The 15,799-nt window shown below is 51.4% G+C and overlaps 1 protein-coding gene across 1 annotated transcript in view; it reads right to left on the minus strand.

The window, feature by feature from the left end:
• The window catches only part of LOC101565459 (telomerase protein component 1-like), a 51,464-nt gene that overhangs the window by 12,924 nt on the left and 22,741 nt on the right, over window positions 1–15,799 (minus strand). Inside the window, 24 exon segments of the mRNA XM_023704149.1 lie at window positions 6–153; window positions 568–682; window positions 1,134–1,216; window positions 1,583–1,716; window positions 1,963–2,113; window positions 2,271–2,403; window positions 2,632–2,724; window positions 3,113–3,292; window positions 3,416–3,572; window positions 3,649–3,824; window positions 3,940–4,134; window positions 4,250–4,367; window positions 4,461–4,574; window positions 4,842–4,966; window positions 5,475–5,595; window positions 5,832–6,008; window positions 7,171–7,329; window positions 8,344–8,403; window positions 8,829–8,956; window positions 10,087–10,164; window positions 10,756–10,914; window positions 11,369–11,537; window positions 15,249–15,429; window positions 15,622–15,775. Of these exon segments, the coding sequence (XP_023559917.1) occupies window positions 6–153; window positions 568–682; window positions 1,134–1,216; window positions 1,583–1,716; window positions 1,963–2,113; window positions 2,271–2,403; window positions 2,632–2,724; window positions 3,113–3,292; window positions 3,416–3,572; window positions 3,649–3,824; window positions 3,940–4,134; window positions 4,250–4,367; window positions 4,461–4,574; window positions 4,842–4,966; window positions 5,475–5,595; window positions 5,832–6,008; window positions 7,171–7,329; window positions 8,344–8,403; window positions 8,829–8,956; window positions 10,087–10,164; window positions 10,756–10,914; window positions 11,369–11,537; window positions 15,249–15,429; window positions 15,622–15,775 (3,308 nt within the window).

The following is a 15,799-nucleotide window of genomic DNA, read 5'->3' on the forward strand; positions in this document are numbered from 1 at the left end:
AGCACACAGGGGAGTCTGCAGGCTGGTTGGTGGCCTGCTGGCGCAGAAGGAGGGGGTAGCGGCTGAGGACCGGGGCCTGCTGCCTCAGGAAGGTGTGGAATGCTGCAACAGCAGCCTCAGGGAGCTTGTGCTCCTCCTCAGGGACTGAAGAAGCTAGAAAAGAAGCAGATTCCTTGGGAAGCCAGGCAGACCCCATGACCTGGAGCACCACACAGAAACATCTGATGCTCTAACACAGTCTCCAGTGGTCTTCTGGCCCCACATCGGAAACAATGTGGACAGTAGCATAAGGCTTTGAGCCCCACTGCAGTATTGGGAAGCCGAAACTGGGGTGTTGACCATCTGCAATTTGAACATGTTTCCTAGATGATTTTCTGCCTGCTAAATGAAGTATGAGAACTTGTGACTGAGGAGGCCTAAGGGAAAGGTCTCCAGAGAATGGCTTTTTCAAATTGGGGGACAAACCTGCCTGGTTTCTTCCACTCCTCCTCCCCCTCAGCAGGGTTCTTGTGCACACACTCAAGGGCCTGAACCTCCCAGCAAAAAAGCGTCCAGGACTTATCTCACCGTAGAGCTCATGCGCCTCCAAGAGCTGGGGCAGCAGGCCCAAGTCCAGGTGGGCGGCCACCACGTGCATGCTGCTGAGGAAGTTCACCAGAAGGGCACGGTTCCCACTCTGGAGCTGGGGAGGGCGGGTGTGCTCATCAGCCATGGTACCAGGCTGCTGAGGAGCTCAGGGCAGGAGGCACCACCCACTCCCAGACCCCACCCCTGCAGCCAGGACCTGGACCCACTTGTGGGTTAGAGGACCTTGAGGAGGACAGGAAAACAGAAAGGGAAAAGGTGGAGGGAGTTGGGGAGGGAGGGAAATGGCAGTGGTCATCGTGGGATAGGGTGAGGGGAAGGGCTCTAAGCATAAGCCAAGAAACTAGGTGTGGTTGCTCACACTTGCAATTCTAGCACTATGGGAGGTTGATGCTTGAGGAGGCAAGTTCAAGCCCAGCCTGGGCACGAAGGGGACTCAGAGAGACTGTCTCACAGTGAAAATAAATGGCTAATAATGCAAAATCAAACAGATAACAATAGCCAAGGAAGGTACTTGGGAAAGGAGTCTGTAGGATCTGGGGACTGACCAGGTGGCCCGGCAGGTCTCCCAGAGCCTGTGGATGACAATGTCGGAAGGAGCCTGAAGCGTCACATGCCTTCCAGAGCAGAGCTGTGGGAAAAGAACTGAGTGCCAGGCATAGTGGCACAGACCCGCAGCCCCGCACTTCCAGACTGAGACAGCAGGATCAAAACATGTCTCATGGCAGCTGGGGTTACACAGCGACTTCAAGGTCAGCCTGAAGCACATAGCAAGAGGCTGTCTCAAACAACACAAATAAATCCTCCACCCTAGCCAGAAACTGAGGAGGGCTCAGCCCTGAGGTACCCACAAGGTCCCATCCATCAGGCTACAACAGGGTCATGCACCCACTGAAATGGCAAGGGATGGGGTCACCAGATAGGGGCAGCCATGGATGGCCCTGCACCCTAGGTGCAGGCATTAGACCAAGTGCCCAGCCGATGGAACTGAGCTCACCTGCAATGAGGACGTGTGCCGTGCTCTGCAGACCTTGCATTTTTCTATAGCGATGTTTGGCTGCTGTCTTCAGGGGTCCATCCGGAAGCCGGAGGCGGGCACCAGGGCGCTCCAGAGGGCCTTCCCCTAGCAAACTGTGCCCAGGAGAATTGGACGGAGGAGCAGGGGAGGAGAGGAAGGAGGTAGTCACTGAGCACCCTGGGTTGGCGTTGGCTTCATTCCCACTTGGATGGGATGGGGCGACAGCCACTGCATCTAATGCAAGCCTGGGAGGCAGTTGTTGGTGCCACCCCAGAGAAGGGGAGATCAAGAAAGCATTTGGGCTCAAACTGGAAGGCACAGGGCTGGGCACAGTGGGAGTCAGGCTGGGGCACCCATACCTGCGCAGACTCTGCACGAGGTAGGCAAATGGGCCTGTGGGGTAAGGCTCTCCAGTGCTCCCAGCAGCCATGGCCTCCTCCCAGCTCTCAGTGCCCTTGGGCAGATTCCGCCATGCACTGAGCACTGCATGCAGCTGCTCCACAGTCAGACCTAAGAACCCAAGCACTCTGAGGGCCAACCCAAAGCACAGGGTACAACCAGCCCCAAGACACTAGATCCCACCTGGCCCTGCTGGGGGACATCCCACCTGAATCAAGGCACTCAAGCCCTGAGATCCTCCTTCTCCCATCCTGCCCCAACCACTGACCGCTGTGTGTGACTTCCAGGGTGGCCAACGCTCGGGGGAGGATGTCCTGGCCGTGCTCCTGCTCCAGGGTGCTCAGGATGTGGTCCAGCAGCAGGGGCATAGTGGCAGGCAGGGTGCGAAGTCTCTCTGACACCTGGGAGGGGAAGGAGTGCAGGCTTCATGAGGGGTGGGAAAAGGCAGTGGCAGTTTGGTTGGGGAAGGAAACAGCAGGGGCAACAGCGGGAGAGAGAGACAGGTGGAGAGAAGTGGGTGCAGGGTGTGAGAAGACAGGGAATGGGTGATCAGAGATGGCAAAGGTGAGAGACGGGGATGAGGGACAGACCGGGAAGTGGCTTAGGCTTGGAGATGAGGAGCCACCAACCTGCTCATAGAGTGTGAAGAGTCGCAGGTGATCGGTGACCAGGCGCAGGTACAGCGGCAGGCCTGATGCCCGCTTCACTAGCAGCAATCGCATCTGGCGAGATGCACAGGACTCAGTCTGGGGACCGGGAGCCTGCCACAGCCTGCCCCTGTTCCCAACACCAAGCTCACTTCAGGCAGCTTTTCAGAGAGACCCATGAGGAGACTGCTCATGGCAAGACTTTGGGTACAGCACCCTCACACCTCCGGGCAACCGCTCTGACAGGACACAGGCTAGGTACAGCCTGCGCCTCACTAAGCAGTTTACTGTCTACTGCCCAATGGGTTCTGTCAAGACAGTATTATGAACAACAGCCCTGGTGAAAAGAGCTTCAGAAAACAACTCAGCTGCAACACAGGATGGGGACAGACACCCTCAGCACCCCAAGTCTTCCTGCTCTCAGAGCCACCCCACAGCCCACCAGCCCTGGCCCAGGTCCAACCTGGTTGTTGAAAGGCGACTCCTCCAGCCGCTTTCCATATAGTGCTAGTTCCTCCCTCACCAGCTGGGCTCGGTCAGGTGGGTCCAGAGGCCTCAGAGTGACCACATGGGCACCCTGGCTCTGCTCAAGGGTCTCGCCAAGGCCAGAGTCACTAGACACACTCAGCACCAGGTGTACCCTCTGTGATTGGGGGCAGGAAGCAGGAGGAAGGGGAATAGGAAGAAACCACATTAGCGCGATGCTCTCTTCCTAGGCCTCCCTCCTCCCCCTGACCTGCCAACCTCAGTTCCTTCTCGTGCTCACCCTGGGAAGGGACTTTGGGATCCAGTCTGAGATGAGCTGCCCATTCTGGTTCACCAACTTGTCAGCCCCGTCGATGATCAGCACCAGGGTCTGGCTGGGCTGGAGGGTCTCAGCGCAGGTGGGCAGCAGCTTCTGCTGAAGTTCCCACACCAGGCCCCTGTGTGGGCAAAGGCAGTTGGCATCAGGGTTGGAGAACTGCAGCACGCAGAGCGGAGCACAGGGACTGTACACACCTGTACGTGCTGGGGAGGGCACTGGCTTCCTGCAGCTGTCTTTGCAGGTAGGTACACAGGCGCCTGAGCAGGCTGAGGGCAAGACCCTGGTCGGGCCGGGCTCCTGAGAAGTGGAAGAAGACAGACGGAGCCACCTTGGCCCCAGCTGGAGCCCGCAGTGCTGACACAAGGGATGCCTGCGTGGACAGGGGCACCGACATGGGCACATTTCCTGCACAGGCACCCAGCCCCACCTCCTTGGCTACTCAGAACCCTTCCTCAGTCTCCATGCATCAGCCCTGGGACTCATACCAGGAAGGCGGTCTTGCCCTGTCCCGACTGCCCAATCACCAGGCTCAGCTTCCCATGGGGCAGCATCAGCTCCCTCACTGTGTCCTGAAGTAGCCGAGGCCGGGCAGGACTCGGTGGGCACTGTAGCTCCTGATAGGTGGCCTGTACCATCTCATCATCTGGGATGGACACTGGCCTCTCCGGCTCGGCCCCAGGCTGAGGGGAATGAGGGGATAACAACTCAGCTTTCCTGGCTCCTGACAGACAGAATCCCACCCAGGAGTGTCCTCGTTCCCCTTGCATTCCTCTGGCCATCAGCACTTCTGCTCACCTGTAGGTAGAGCTTCTGGATCATACCCCACACATCCTGGAGAACCACCTGCCCGAACTCCTCCAGCCCCCCGGTGAAGGGCCGGCCAGCCGCTGTGCCCCCCCACTCACAGGAGTACCTGCAGGGAAAGCAAACACTCCAGAGTCAGAGCGGCCAAGTGCCAGGCATCACATCCCTGGGTACCCGGAGCTGACCACCTCCCCAAGCTCACCTACGGCAGGTGATCTCCTCCTGTCTGCTGAGGTAAGCCTTCAGTTCTGACATCCTCTGGGCGGCCTCTTCTGACTCAGAAATGAAGTCAGGTCTCCAGGTATCTGGCACAGAGCTGACCAGCACAGACACCCCAACAATGAAGCTAGAGCAGACCCCGGCCTGCCACCACCCACCACAGGACACAGCTGTGACTTCCTGAAACTTAGGTAGGGATTTGACTTCAGCCCTTAGGCTCACATGGGCTGTAAAGGCACTTGCCCTGGATCGTGCTTCTCTCTCAGAGGAGAGAGCCCACCAATCCCCTACTCTGTGCCACACCAGATGGAGCCTGCATGGCCTACTGGGGAGGGAGACCTGGCTCTGGGTCAATGACAGTCACCTGAGGAAACTGGAATCCCGGAGATAGATGAGAGCCCGGGCAGAGGGCCGCAGGCATTTATCCTGGTTCAGGAACTGCATCACCTCCATCTCTGTTACAGAGCGGCCTGGTGGGTACTGCTGGGCCTGCAGAGAGAGGGCCAAGATGGACAGGCTATGCCCCACATCCACTAATATTTCCCTGGAGAGCCCCAAGGCCTCAGTGCTCTCTTGTCAGTGCTCTCTCCTGTCTCCTCCCTCTATTCAAATAAATGCAAGCTGTGAAACAGAGCTAACAGCTAACATGTTTTGAAGGCCTGACATGTACCCTGAATTTCAGAAATTAATTTTCATTGCTCTCATGCCTGTGAATATAGATGTTCTTGCTTCTCTTTAATAATGAGAAGTTGAGAGGAGATTAGCGATGCCTTTTCCCAGAACACTTACCACTAGAGAAGGAGATAAGAACTCAGACCTGTCTGTGGCCAAACCTCAGCAGACCCACTCCTCAAAGAAGCCTCCTCATGACCCTTGGTCCCTTGCAGAGTCTGCTGCCTGCATGGCACTCCCAGTCTGGAGCACAGCCTGTGCAGGGCCCTGGCTCCTGACAACCTGAAGTCTTGCCCAGCCCATCCTCCAGGCTCACCAGCCTTACCCAACGGAAGTGAGGATAGTCAGGAAGGTTGTAGCTGGGGGGAACGTAGCCATAGCGGGAGCCCAGAATCCCCACAAACAGCTGGGAGTTCTCCACCTCTCCGAGGCACACCTCCAGCTCTCTGTAGGCAAGGTTACAGGGACAGGTAGGGGTCACTGGGGATCCGGGCAAGGAAGACTGGCACAGAGCTGAGTGACAGGGCCCTGGCTCACAAAGCAGTGGGAAGGCAGGCTGCTCGTGTTGGTACCAACAGACAGCTCCCTGCCCCAGCCTCCCTCTGTTGTTACACACTCGCTCCCACCTACCTGGGTTCTGCCCCTGAAAACCCCATCCCTGATGTGGCCCTCCTGCCTGCACCTGTTCCTCCGGGTCTCCTCTTCGGTGACACCCCAGCGCAGGTCGATGAAATAAAGGCTGATGCGGTGGGAGGCGGCTCGGGTCTGCAGTGCTGGCAATACGGACCTCAGCAGCAGGTCCCGCTCCCCATGCATGTCCCGGAAAGTGGAGGAAATGAACAGCCGGATGTTGTGCCAGCTGCGGGTAAGCAGAGGGCCAGGCTCAGCCTGCAGCTCGGGCCTCTCTCACAGCCACAGACACAGCACAGGGTGTGATGGGACCCTCTGCAGAGTAAACTGCTGTGGTCTCCACTGCACAGGTCCCGCCTACCCAGCAGGTGAGCATTTTCCCAGAAGAACAAAAGCATCGCAGTACAGCAAAACTGCATACGCACATGTAGACTGGAGGGTGTAATAGCTAAAGCGTGCAGACAGCCCAGTGCCCACCCACTGGTGACCAAGAAAGAAGATGTGGTCATTCTCATACAATTGAGGGTGACTGTGGACAGAGAAAGATAAGCTTGAGTGATTTCTAGCTAAATGGGTCCACCACGAGGCCTTTCTCTTAAGTGAAATAAGGCAGACACACACACACACACACACACACACACACACACACACACACGTAGATACTGCATTGCTCGTGTAGTGTGAGGCCAGAAGTGTAAGAAAGGATTAAAATATGTAACAGATATTGTGAAATTAGGAAAAAAATATTCAAATAGGAAGGGACATTGTGGAGGGGGAGAGGAAGAAAAAAGGAAAAAATGATGAGAACATAAGGAAAAATGGAAAGAAACTTCTTATAACAAGGTGAAGGGGAAATGAAGAGAAGGTAGGGGAATGGGGACAAAAGAATCAAATGTCAAGTATGGGTACAAATTCCCTATAATGAACATGATCATCATATACACCTAAAGCATGCCAATAAGCTTAGTTAAAAAAAAAAATATGGGGATTGAGGATTCAGCACAGTGCTAGAGCTCTTGCCTGGCATGTATGAGCCTCTGAGTCCAATCTTCAGTACTGCATACACTGGAGAAGTAACTATAGTATTAAGAAATTAAGCAACTGTCCTAAGGTTCAAGGTACTATTTGGAAAACTCAGGATGGGAAAGCCAGAAGCTGGGCTCCCAAGCGCTTTGCCTAAGCCCTGGCTCTGTGGCTGCAGGGCCTGCTCCTTCCCTTCCCCTTCAGCACCTTCCCAGCAGAGAAAGGTGCAGTTCTCAACGTGTCCTTTCCATTGCTACAGGGCCCCTGTCTGAGAAGGAGCGAGCACATCCGAGTCACTAGGATGAAGGTATCTGAATAGGCAGGAGCTTGGCCAGACGGTTTCCTCAGACACAGACACAGAGACTGACCCATGCTGCGACAGAGGAGCCAAGGGGCTGGGAGCGTCCTCTCCAAGTGGCCGGAGCATCGGGGCCTGCGTCTTTCCCGGAGGTGGTGGTATCTTGAATATTCTGTCCATCTGTCCTACATGTTCTAGAAGATGTGATGCCCCATACTCTGAAATGAACCTGAGAACAAAATAAGAGAGGAGATCATTAGATGTCAGAATCAGAAAAGGTCTCCCAAGGACAGGGAGCAATGCCACAAGCAGGCCCAGTAAAAATATGTGACACCACAGAACCACAGGAATGAAGACAAAGAAACTCTGCTCCAGGGCCTCCGCCTGTGCAGGGCACTCAAAACATTTGTGCAGGACCAGGGAAAACAGCACTGGGCTGAGGTGGGGCAGTCAAACCATCCGAGGCTGGGCTATAATCACCTCTGACCAGCCATGAAAGCCCCGAAGGAGTGAATGTGCCCGAGACCTGAAGGGGGAGCTGAGGCCACAGGCGGCATCCAAAGGAAAAGGCAGGGAAGAAGAGGATGAAGAGGCCAGGAGGCAGGGTGGTGAATGCCTGCGTCCCCACATGCTGGGAAACTGAGGCAATTGGATGACTGAGACAAGCTGAAAGCATACCTAGGTAATTCAGTGACTTATTAAGGCCTTGTCTCAAAGTTTAAAAAGGCTTGGATAAAATTCAGTAGGAAGGCCTAAGATTCATTCTCTTACCTCATATTAAAAATTAAATAAATAAATAAATGACAGGCTAAAAGCAGAAAACCCGACAGTCAATCATTTCTGCAATTCAGCATAAAGACAAGGATTTTCTCTGCCTCAGAGGTCACAGAGTGCTAGGACCAACTGCTGAGCTGCTTCCTTAAAAGCTAGCACTGCCACCTTCTATGTCCCCTTCCTCTATTCTCTAAGATTTAACATAAACCTGGCAGGATACAAAATGGCTGGAGCTGAAGCTGCCATCCTGAGCCATGAGGTAGGTGCTGCTGAGGATGGTGGAGCAGTGAGACAGCAAGTGTCTGGGTCCCCGTAATGCTGTCGAGCTTCTAGGGCCATTTAATGCAAAAACAGGAATGTGCACTATCTTGCTGTTGAACAAGAGTGACTGGAGTAGAGGGCACAGGTAATCTCTCACAAACCTCCCAAGAAGGCTGTGCCTTCCCTCCAGCATCTATTTTGTACTTACCTCAGCATCCCGTCTGTACAGCCTGAGAGCGTCAAGTAACTGGGATTCCAGTTTACAAACCTGAGAAAGGAGAGCAGTCACTGGGCCAAGAAGGAAACACTGAACAGCATCTGTGCGCTCAGCGCCCAAGTTGGGTGCCCCATGCCCCACAGCTGCACTTTGCACACGATTGTGTTGCTGGGATGTAGCTCAGTGGAAATCCACACACCTGGTGTGCATGAGGCCTGCGCCAGTCCTTGATGCAGACACACACACACACACACACACACTATGTGATAGGCTAGGGTTAGGCTACACCTGCACAAAGAGATGGAGATTGAGGATTAACATTTCAGATAAAGTTCTGGAACCTGATGTGTACCAGAATTCAGACAGCACAGAGACAGGAGGTGCCAGAGAGGTGGGATTTCCCAAGCTAGGCAGGAGCAGAGGAGAAGCCCAAATCACTATTTCCTACACTGGGCAGGGAGCTCAGGCATCCTTACCTACTCATTTGCTTTAGGAGGACAGTAACAAAGAGACACTTGGGATTCACATGCTGCCAGATAATGTATGGGGCTAAAAGTGGCACACCGTAACAGGACGGGAAACCAAAGACAATAACTCTGTCCACCTGTAAGATAAGAGGGGAGCAGTGAGCCCAGCAGCAGGGACAGAAGAGACAATAAATAACTCAGGAAATAGCAGAGAGATCTCTACGAATAGGGATGAGAACTCAGGGCAAAAGACTGCTGAGAAGGATTAAGAATGAAGGAAGTGGGGCTGATGAGATGGCTCAGTGGTCTAAAGCACCTACTTAGAACAAGCTTAGCAAAGCACAGGGACCGCGGTTCAATCCCCCAGCACCACATGCCAGCCAGCCCAGCACACACACACACACACACACACACACACACACACACATAAATAAATAAAATAAAGTATGAAGATTTATTTTAAAAAAAAGAGTATAATCAAATTAAAAAAAAAAAAAGAATGAAGGAAGTCACCACATACTGTTTGGACATCGCAGTGCAGGTAGGGCAAGGGACGCGGTGCGCTGCAGCCAGCTCATGAGCGCTGATGGTTTACCTTTTAAGAATTTCGTGGGCTTGCTGTTGAACTCACCATTATTTTCTTTCATGGTGCCCAGCACTGAACTCTCAGCCCTCCTCATGTTAACACATGCTGTGCCACTCATCCACACCCTGAGCCAACATGCCCTTTTTATATGTTACATGGTGTAAGTTAAAAAAAATGAGATAAGGGCTCTTGGATCATAGGTCAAAGGGAAAACACTTCCCTAGCGTGTGTGACACCTCTAGCACCACAAAAATGTTAATTAACTATATTTAATTATATTTGGCCAAGGTAACAAACCCTCAACATTTGTCACTCCCACTATATTACCTTACTATATTTTGTTACCACCACTACCTTGTTTACATCCCTGCCTGTGATGTGGTGTGACAACATGGTACTATGCTCTAAGCACTTCTTCCCAGCTCTGTGTTTAGTGACTGGGCATTGGTAGCCGGAGATCGGCCACAGTGCAATTACTGACACCACAGAAATGAGCAAACAGATTAAGCAAGACTGAGTTGCCCAGACCACTGCTGCTGAAATCCTGCAGCACAGGGAGCAGATCTAGACACTGTGAAAACTGTGAAAGATCAGCTTGAAGAGGCCAAAAATGAGATCGATCATTTGTAGAGGAAAACAGGGCAGAAGGGGAGAGTGTCACAGGGGCTGAGCAGTACTCACAGGCACCCTGCGGACAGCCACAGACAGCAGGTACTTCTTGTAAGTATGCACAGGTGACTCATCCCCTTCCTCCAACTCCTGAAGGAAAGAAGCTCACGTCATCATTTGGTTGCACATGAGATAAGCAACGCTCAGGTTCCCACACCGACTGTGTGTGTCCTCAGGCGCTCACGTGTTGAAGTTGTAATCCCCACTGTGTGATACAAAGAGGCTGGAAAGTCCATCTGAGGAAGGCAGGAAGAGGTGGAGCCTAGGGAAGTCCGTACGGGTGTAAGGCAGCTCTTTTGAGACCCCTAAGGTCCTGCATGAACAAGTTGCTCTCAAAGCCCAGCCGGACCCTCAGTCACCCTCAGGCTTTCCCTCTCAGGAGATGAGCTCTTCCTCTCACATGCCCCAGCCACAAGAGGCCCCACCCGAGCCAAACTGCTACCTGTGTCTCACCCTCGCTTCTCCAGAACTGTGTGTGAAAGGAACATGCTTTTTTGTACAGTTAGCCTGCCTGACATATTTTATTAAGGCAATGAGAAACAGGCTAACACAGTGAATAAAGAAGCCGTGTCACGGTCTGTGGGGGATCCTCAACCTTCTACACTTTCAGGGCTTCACTGTCTGGGACGCTCCCAGGCCTGTGTGCATCCATGTATTTGTAGGAGGTTGGCTGTGTCTGACCTGCACTTGAGCCTGGAGTTTGAGGGCAGTCTTCAGGATGCCTTCCTCTGCCGCAAGCTCGGCGGTCTTCAGAGAACCGTGTCCGCACAGCACGACCTCTGCCTGCTCCGCCTGCGCCACGGTCATTGCCATCAGCAGCAGCACATAGTTGAGGGGGGGCTGATAGAATAAGCACCAGGTGAAAGAAAGCTCCCTTCCTTCCACACCCACCCCTGCCTGCCGGTCCCAGGCCAAGCGCCTCCCCTGGCTTGGGATAATGGGAAGGGGAGAGAATCTGCAGTGAGGAGCAGTCAGCCTCTGCGCCCTCTAGAAGAGCTGGGGGAGGAGTAGGGAAGAAGCTGCAATCCCATCCCAAATCCAGTGCTGTGCTGGATTAAAAGAGACATATTTTTGCTAACAGAAATTTAGAACAAAATATTATGTACGAAAAGGTGCAAAGTTAGTGCTATAAGCCATCCTAGGAATTCTCCCCAGGCAGCTGAGGGCTGACGCTTGAAGCAAATCCACGTCACTCCCTTCAGCCTGTGCCTCCGCAGGCAACTCGGGCTGGACTCAGCACACCTCTCAGCTCCCGCCATCCTCCCAGCCCTTGCGGGGTGTTTGGCCCTTTTACCCCCTGTGTGTTGCTTTTGGTACAGAAGTGGTCTGCATCACAGTCTGTCAGGTAGGCAAAGATGGTGCGGCCTGGCAGCGGGGGCAGGTTGTGCTTCACAGAGAGGTTCACGGCTACCTCCAAGGCCTGGCGGTACCGGTCTAGCAGCTCCAGGTCATATTTGCAGTGTCTGCAGGGCAAGAAAGACAGACATAGGCACTGAGGGCCTCTCTGGTGCCAGCACAGGATGAACAGAAGATGAGAATGTGCTTCTCAAGTCCTGAGGTGACTCTCCGGCTCGCTCCTCAGCCCTGGCTTCGTCCTCCTGCACAGAGCCCCTCTGCTCTGCACAGCAGCTTCCTGATGCCATGTTCTGCGTCATTCTCTCTTTCCACACACTCTCATGGCAGGAGATGGACTCACTCAGATATACTTTTGGAAATCAACTGCCACACTCAGCACATGGGTTCCTGATCACTTTGTGAAGGATGATTTAATGGCTGCAGAGTTTTCAACTGCATTTATTATTATTATTTATGTATTTGGTACAGGGTCTCACTATGCAGCTTGGACTCATAGTGATACTCCTGTTTTCAGACTCCCCAGCACTGGATTATAGCCATGCGCCACCATGCCTGGCCTCACGCAGGCTCAACACACCCAGGGAGCCAGGCCGGCATGGCATGCAGGACCAGGGTTTGAAACCTGGTCCCTCAGCTTGCCAAAGCAGGCGCTTAGTACTCTGAGCTATGTTGCGGGCCCTTCGAGTGCATTTTTTTTCCCACTGCTTTTTAAAGAACACCTGTGCCTTGTTTCTCTGAGCACCTACACTCCAGTCTGGAGTACATCCTTCATCCACTTCTAATAAATCTTCCTCATGCCTCTTTTGAAAAAAAGAAAGAACAAGCACTAACTGCTGGCTCCAGTCACTGGTAATTATGATGAAATGAGGAGGAGAACATTCATTCCCCCTTCCCTACGCACTCACTTTATCAAGGTAATGAAATGCCTTAGTTGTTGCGGGCAGCTCTTTTTACCTTTGCTGCTAAGAAAAATGGGAGAATCGGGGCCGGGGAGATGGCTCAGTGAAATAAGCACTTCCCTGGAAAGTGCAAGGGCCTGAGTTTGATCCCTGGTTCTGCCAAAAAAAAAAAAAAAAAAAAAAAAAAGAAAAAGAAAAATGGGAGAATGATGGAAAATTCCCATTCTTCAGCTACCAGTAAAGCAAATGGGTCAAGCAAACAGCTCCACACATCAGCTTTACCCACAGTCAAGACAGGAGGCTGTCAACCTCTTATGAACATTCATCAATTTTAGCATTAGAGGTTGGGCCACCAAATATTTAGTTATATATATGTGATAGACAGATGGACAGACAGACAGACAGACAGACAGACAGAGAGTTAGGCCTCCCCTGTTAGGGATTGGACCCAAGGTTTCCGCCATGCTTAACAAGTGCTCCACCACTGAGCTAAGTCTCCAGTTTTCTTCATCTTTTTTTTGGACAGGGTCTCACTAAATTGGCCAGGCCAACTTTGAACTTGCTCCTGCCTCTGATCCTGTACTTTATGATGAGACACAAAAAGCCTGGCAATTCCCAAGAGTCTATACAAGATTGTCTTTGAAATTTTTGCAAAGAGAAAAAATATGTCAGTGTACTAAAGATTGAGATTTAGTATCTATGGCGTATCAAACAGAAAAGAAGGAAAAAGATACCATGGTGAGGTACATAAATCCAGAAATGTGGCATTCTGGGGCCCCTGAACTTGGCTTCCATAGCAAGTGAGTGATATGAAAAAATGATTCAGTGAGATTTAAAAAATGTACAGTCTGGGGTCGCGGAGATAGCTCGGTGGTCTAAGTGCCTGCTTGGCAAGTGCAAGGACCCAAGTTTGTTCCATGGTACAGCATGCCATCGTGGGTATGCCTGGGATATACTGAGACCACCAAGACTAGACGTGGTGACACACACCTGCAATCCCAGAGCTGGGGAGGCTGAAACAGGAGCATCACTACCTGTACCAAATATATATGTATATAAAAAAAAGAAATTAAAAAAAAAGACATCATCCCGCCCACTTATTGTGGTGGTTACATTTCAGACACCCCTGTTATAAGTAAAAATCAGCAAAGTAGTGCTGTGATATTTATTTTAGCATTTATATATATTTTTAAAGCTTTATAAACCCTTCCCACACTCTTGTAAACCTTTCCTACTCTTTTCAAAACACTTCTAATGTTTTTAACTAACATTTTCTAAATTCAGAAACCTACATAATTTTAACAACATATGTATACTATACAGTAGGGTATGTATTCATCCACTTAAGAAATGCATACTGTAAACAGTGTACTTTATTTCAATTTAATATTCTTTTAATGTTAGAATTAACATTTTTAATACTTTTTTTTGTTTTTCTTTTTTGGCAGAAACGGGGATTGAACTCAGGCCCTTAGCACTTGCCAGGGAAGCGCTTATTCCACTAAGCCATCTCCCCGGCCCCTTTAATACTTTTATATATTTTATATTTTAGGCAAAATCATTAAAACCATAAATACTTTGCATATAAATACATATACAGTACTGTACAATGCCACAAAATTACATGATATAGAGAAAAGTCTATGACAAATAATTTAGATCAATATTTTTTTGAAACCCACAAAAGGTGAGTCCGCAAAAGTTGAACCATGAAATAGCAAGGGATTACTGTGACCAAAAAGCTGGGTAAGAGGCACAGGCCTGTAATTCAGCACTCCAGAGGCTGAGGCAGTATCACCAGGTGGTTTGAGGCCAGCCAGGACTACGTAGTTATAGTGAGTTCAAGGCCAGCATGAATGACATAGTGGGTTGCTGCCTCTAAAAAGGCAGGGAAAAGAGGTATACATTTATGTCAAACCATGAAAGGTGTTTTTTTTTTTTTTTAACAACTGGGAAATTTGAAGATGGGCTAGATAATAAGTGATAACACTAAGGAATTCTTTTCCATTTTCTTAGTTAGACCAATGACATTCTGATTATAGAGGAAAATATTCAGTTTTTAAAAGAATAAAAGGTAAAAAAAAAAAAGAATAAAAGGTGCAGGCAAAAAATAATGTCATGTTATTTGGCAGTCGTTTTATAATCATCTTGAAAAACAAGGGCCCAGAAAAAGAAATGGGATGAATCCAATCATTCAATGCAGAAAACAAGGTTTGTTTTTGACACAGGGTCTCACTATGTAGTCAAGGCTGGGCATGAATGCCAGGGGAACAAGGGTGCGCCCCCACACCCAGCTTCTGGGTTTGCCTCCTAGGTGGCTATGGGTTGAGTCACTGATTAAAAGATTCCTGAGCACTGAGTCCCACGAGAACGTTCGATGAGTCCTCTGTTCATCTTGGGTGAATATGGGTGCAGGCTACACTAAAACACTTGAGAGACCTCAGAGCTTCCACATGATCGAGCCCACGGAACAGTCCGCATGTCTGTCTTGCAGCCTGCCTGCGATAACTACCTTCATGTGCATCAGAAGACAAAAGGTGAACAGGTCAGAAATACAGCAAGAGAGAAAGGAAAACAGAAACACAGATGTCCCAGAGAAGAGAAGGAAGCCACGGGTCAGCAGAGTGGAGAGCACACAGCGGGCAGCAGGATGGGGAGCTGATCCCCAGACACAGGACCCTGGGGCACCAAGAAGGCAATCACGGCAGCAGGGCAGAGGCCAAGGCACAGCTGGGTCCACGACCTCCAGGACAGTGTCAGAAGACAGTACTGGCGGTGCAAGGACGGCGGGAGCACACAGGCAGGTGTGCGCCCTTGGGTGACTGACAAGCATGTTTGCTCAGAAAAATGTTCAAAGTTCCCAGCCTGCCAGCAAATGTCCTGTAACTCAAGCGTCACCTCGGGGTGACGAACACTCACCTGGCCTTGTGCACTTTCAGCTTATCCCTCTTGAGCTGCTCATATATCGCAGGGATCATCATTGCTGCTCGGAGCTTCCGGCGGCCGAGTTTGCAAAGGTACCGTGGGTACTTCGTCATGCATTTTGAGTTTCTTATCATCATCTGCCTCAGCAGCTTTGTATTCGAAGGAAAGGGCAGCGCTGTGGGGAGACAGACACACACCGAGTCAGCCACCTCCTGTTCCTGCATCACATCCCGCCAGTGATGTGTTCTGAGCCTGGCCTCTGCCCAGTCTATGCCCTGAATCTGAAAGGCAAGAGGCTAAACATCAGTCAGCAGGGCCGGCTCGTTCACACAGGAGAGGCACACAGGGTGAAGACGGGAGGTAATACCTTGATTGCAGAGCTGACCCGCAAGGTGATCGAGGGCATCGTGGGCATTAAGGAATCTGAAGGGCAACTGCCGACTGTGGATCACCGACTTCTGCAGCACAAGGGAGGGTCGTGAGCACAGCACCAGGGAGGGTGGAGCTCCCAGGGCAGGGACCTTCAGGGAGGGTGGGGCTCCCAG

This window comes from Octodon degus, unplaced genomic scaffold (genome assembly GCF_000260255.1).
Source record: "Octodon degus isolate 3935 unplaced genomic scaffold, OctDeg1.0 scaffold00189, whole genome shotgun sequence".
Classification (NCBI taxonomy): domain Eukaryota; kingdom Metazoa; phylum Chordata; class Mammalia; order Rodentia; family Octodontidae; genus Octodon; species Octodon degus.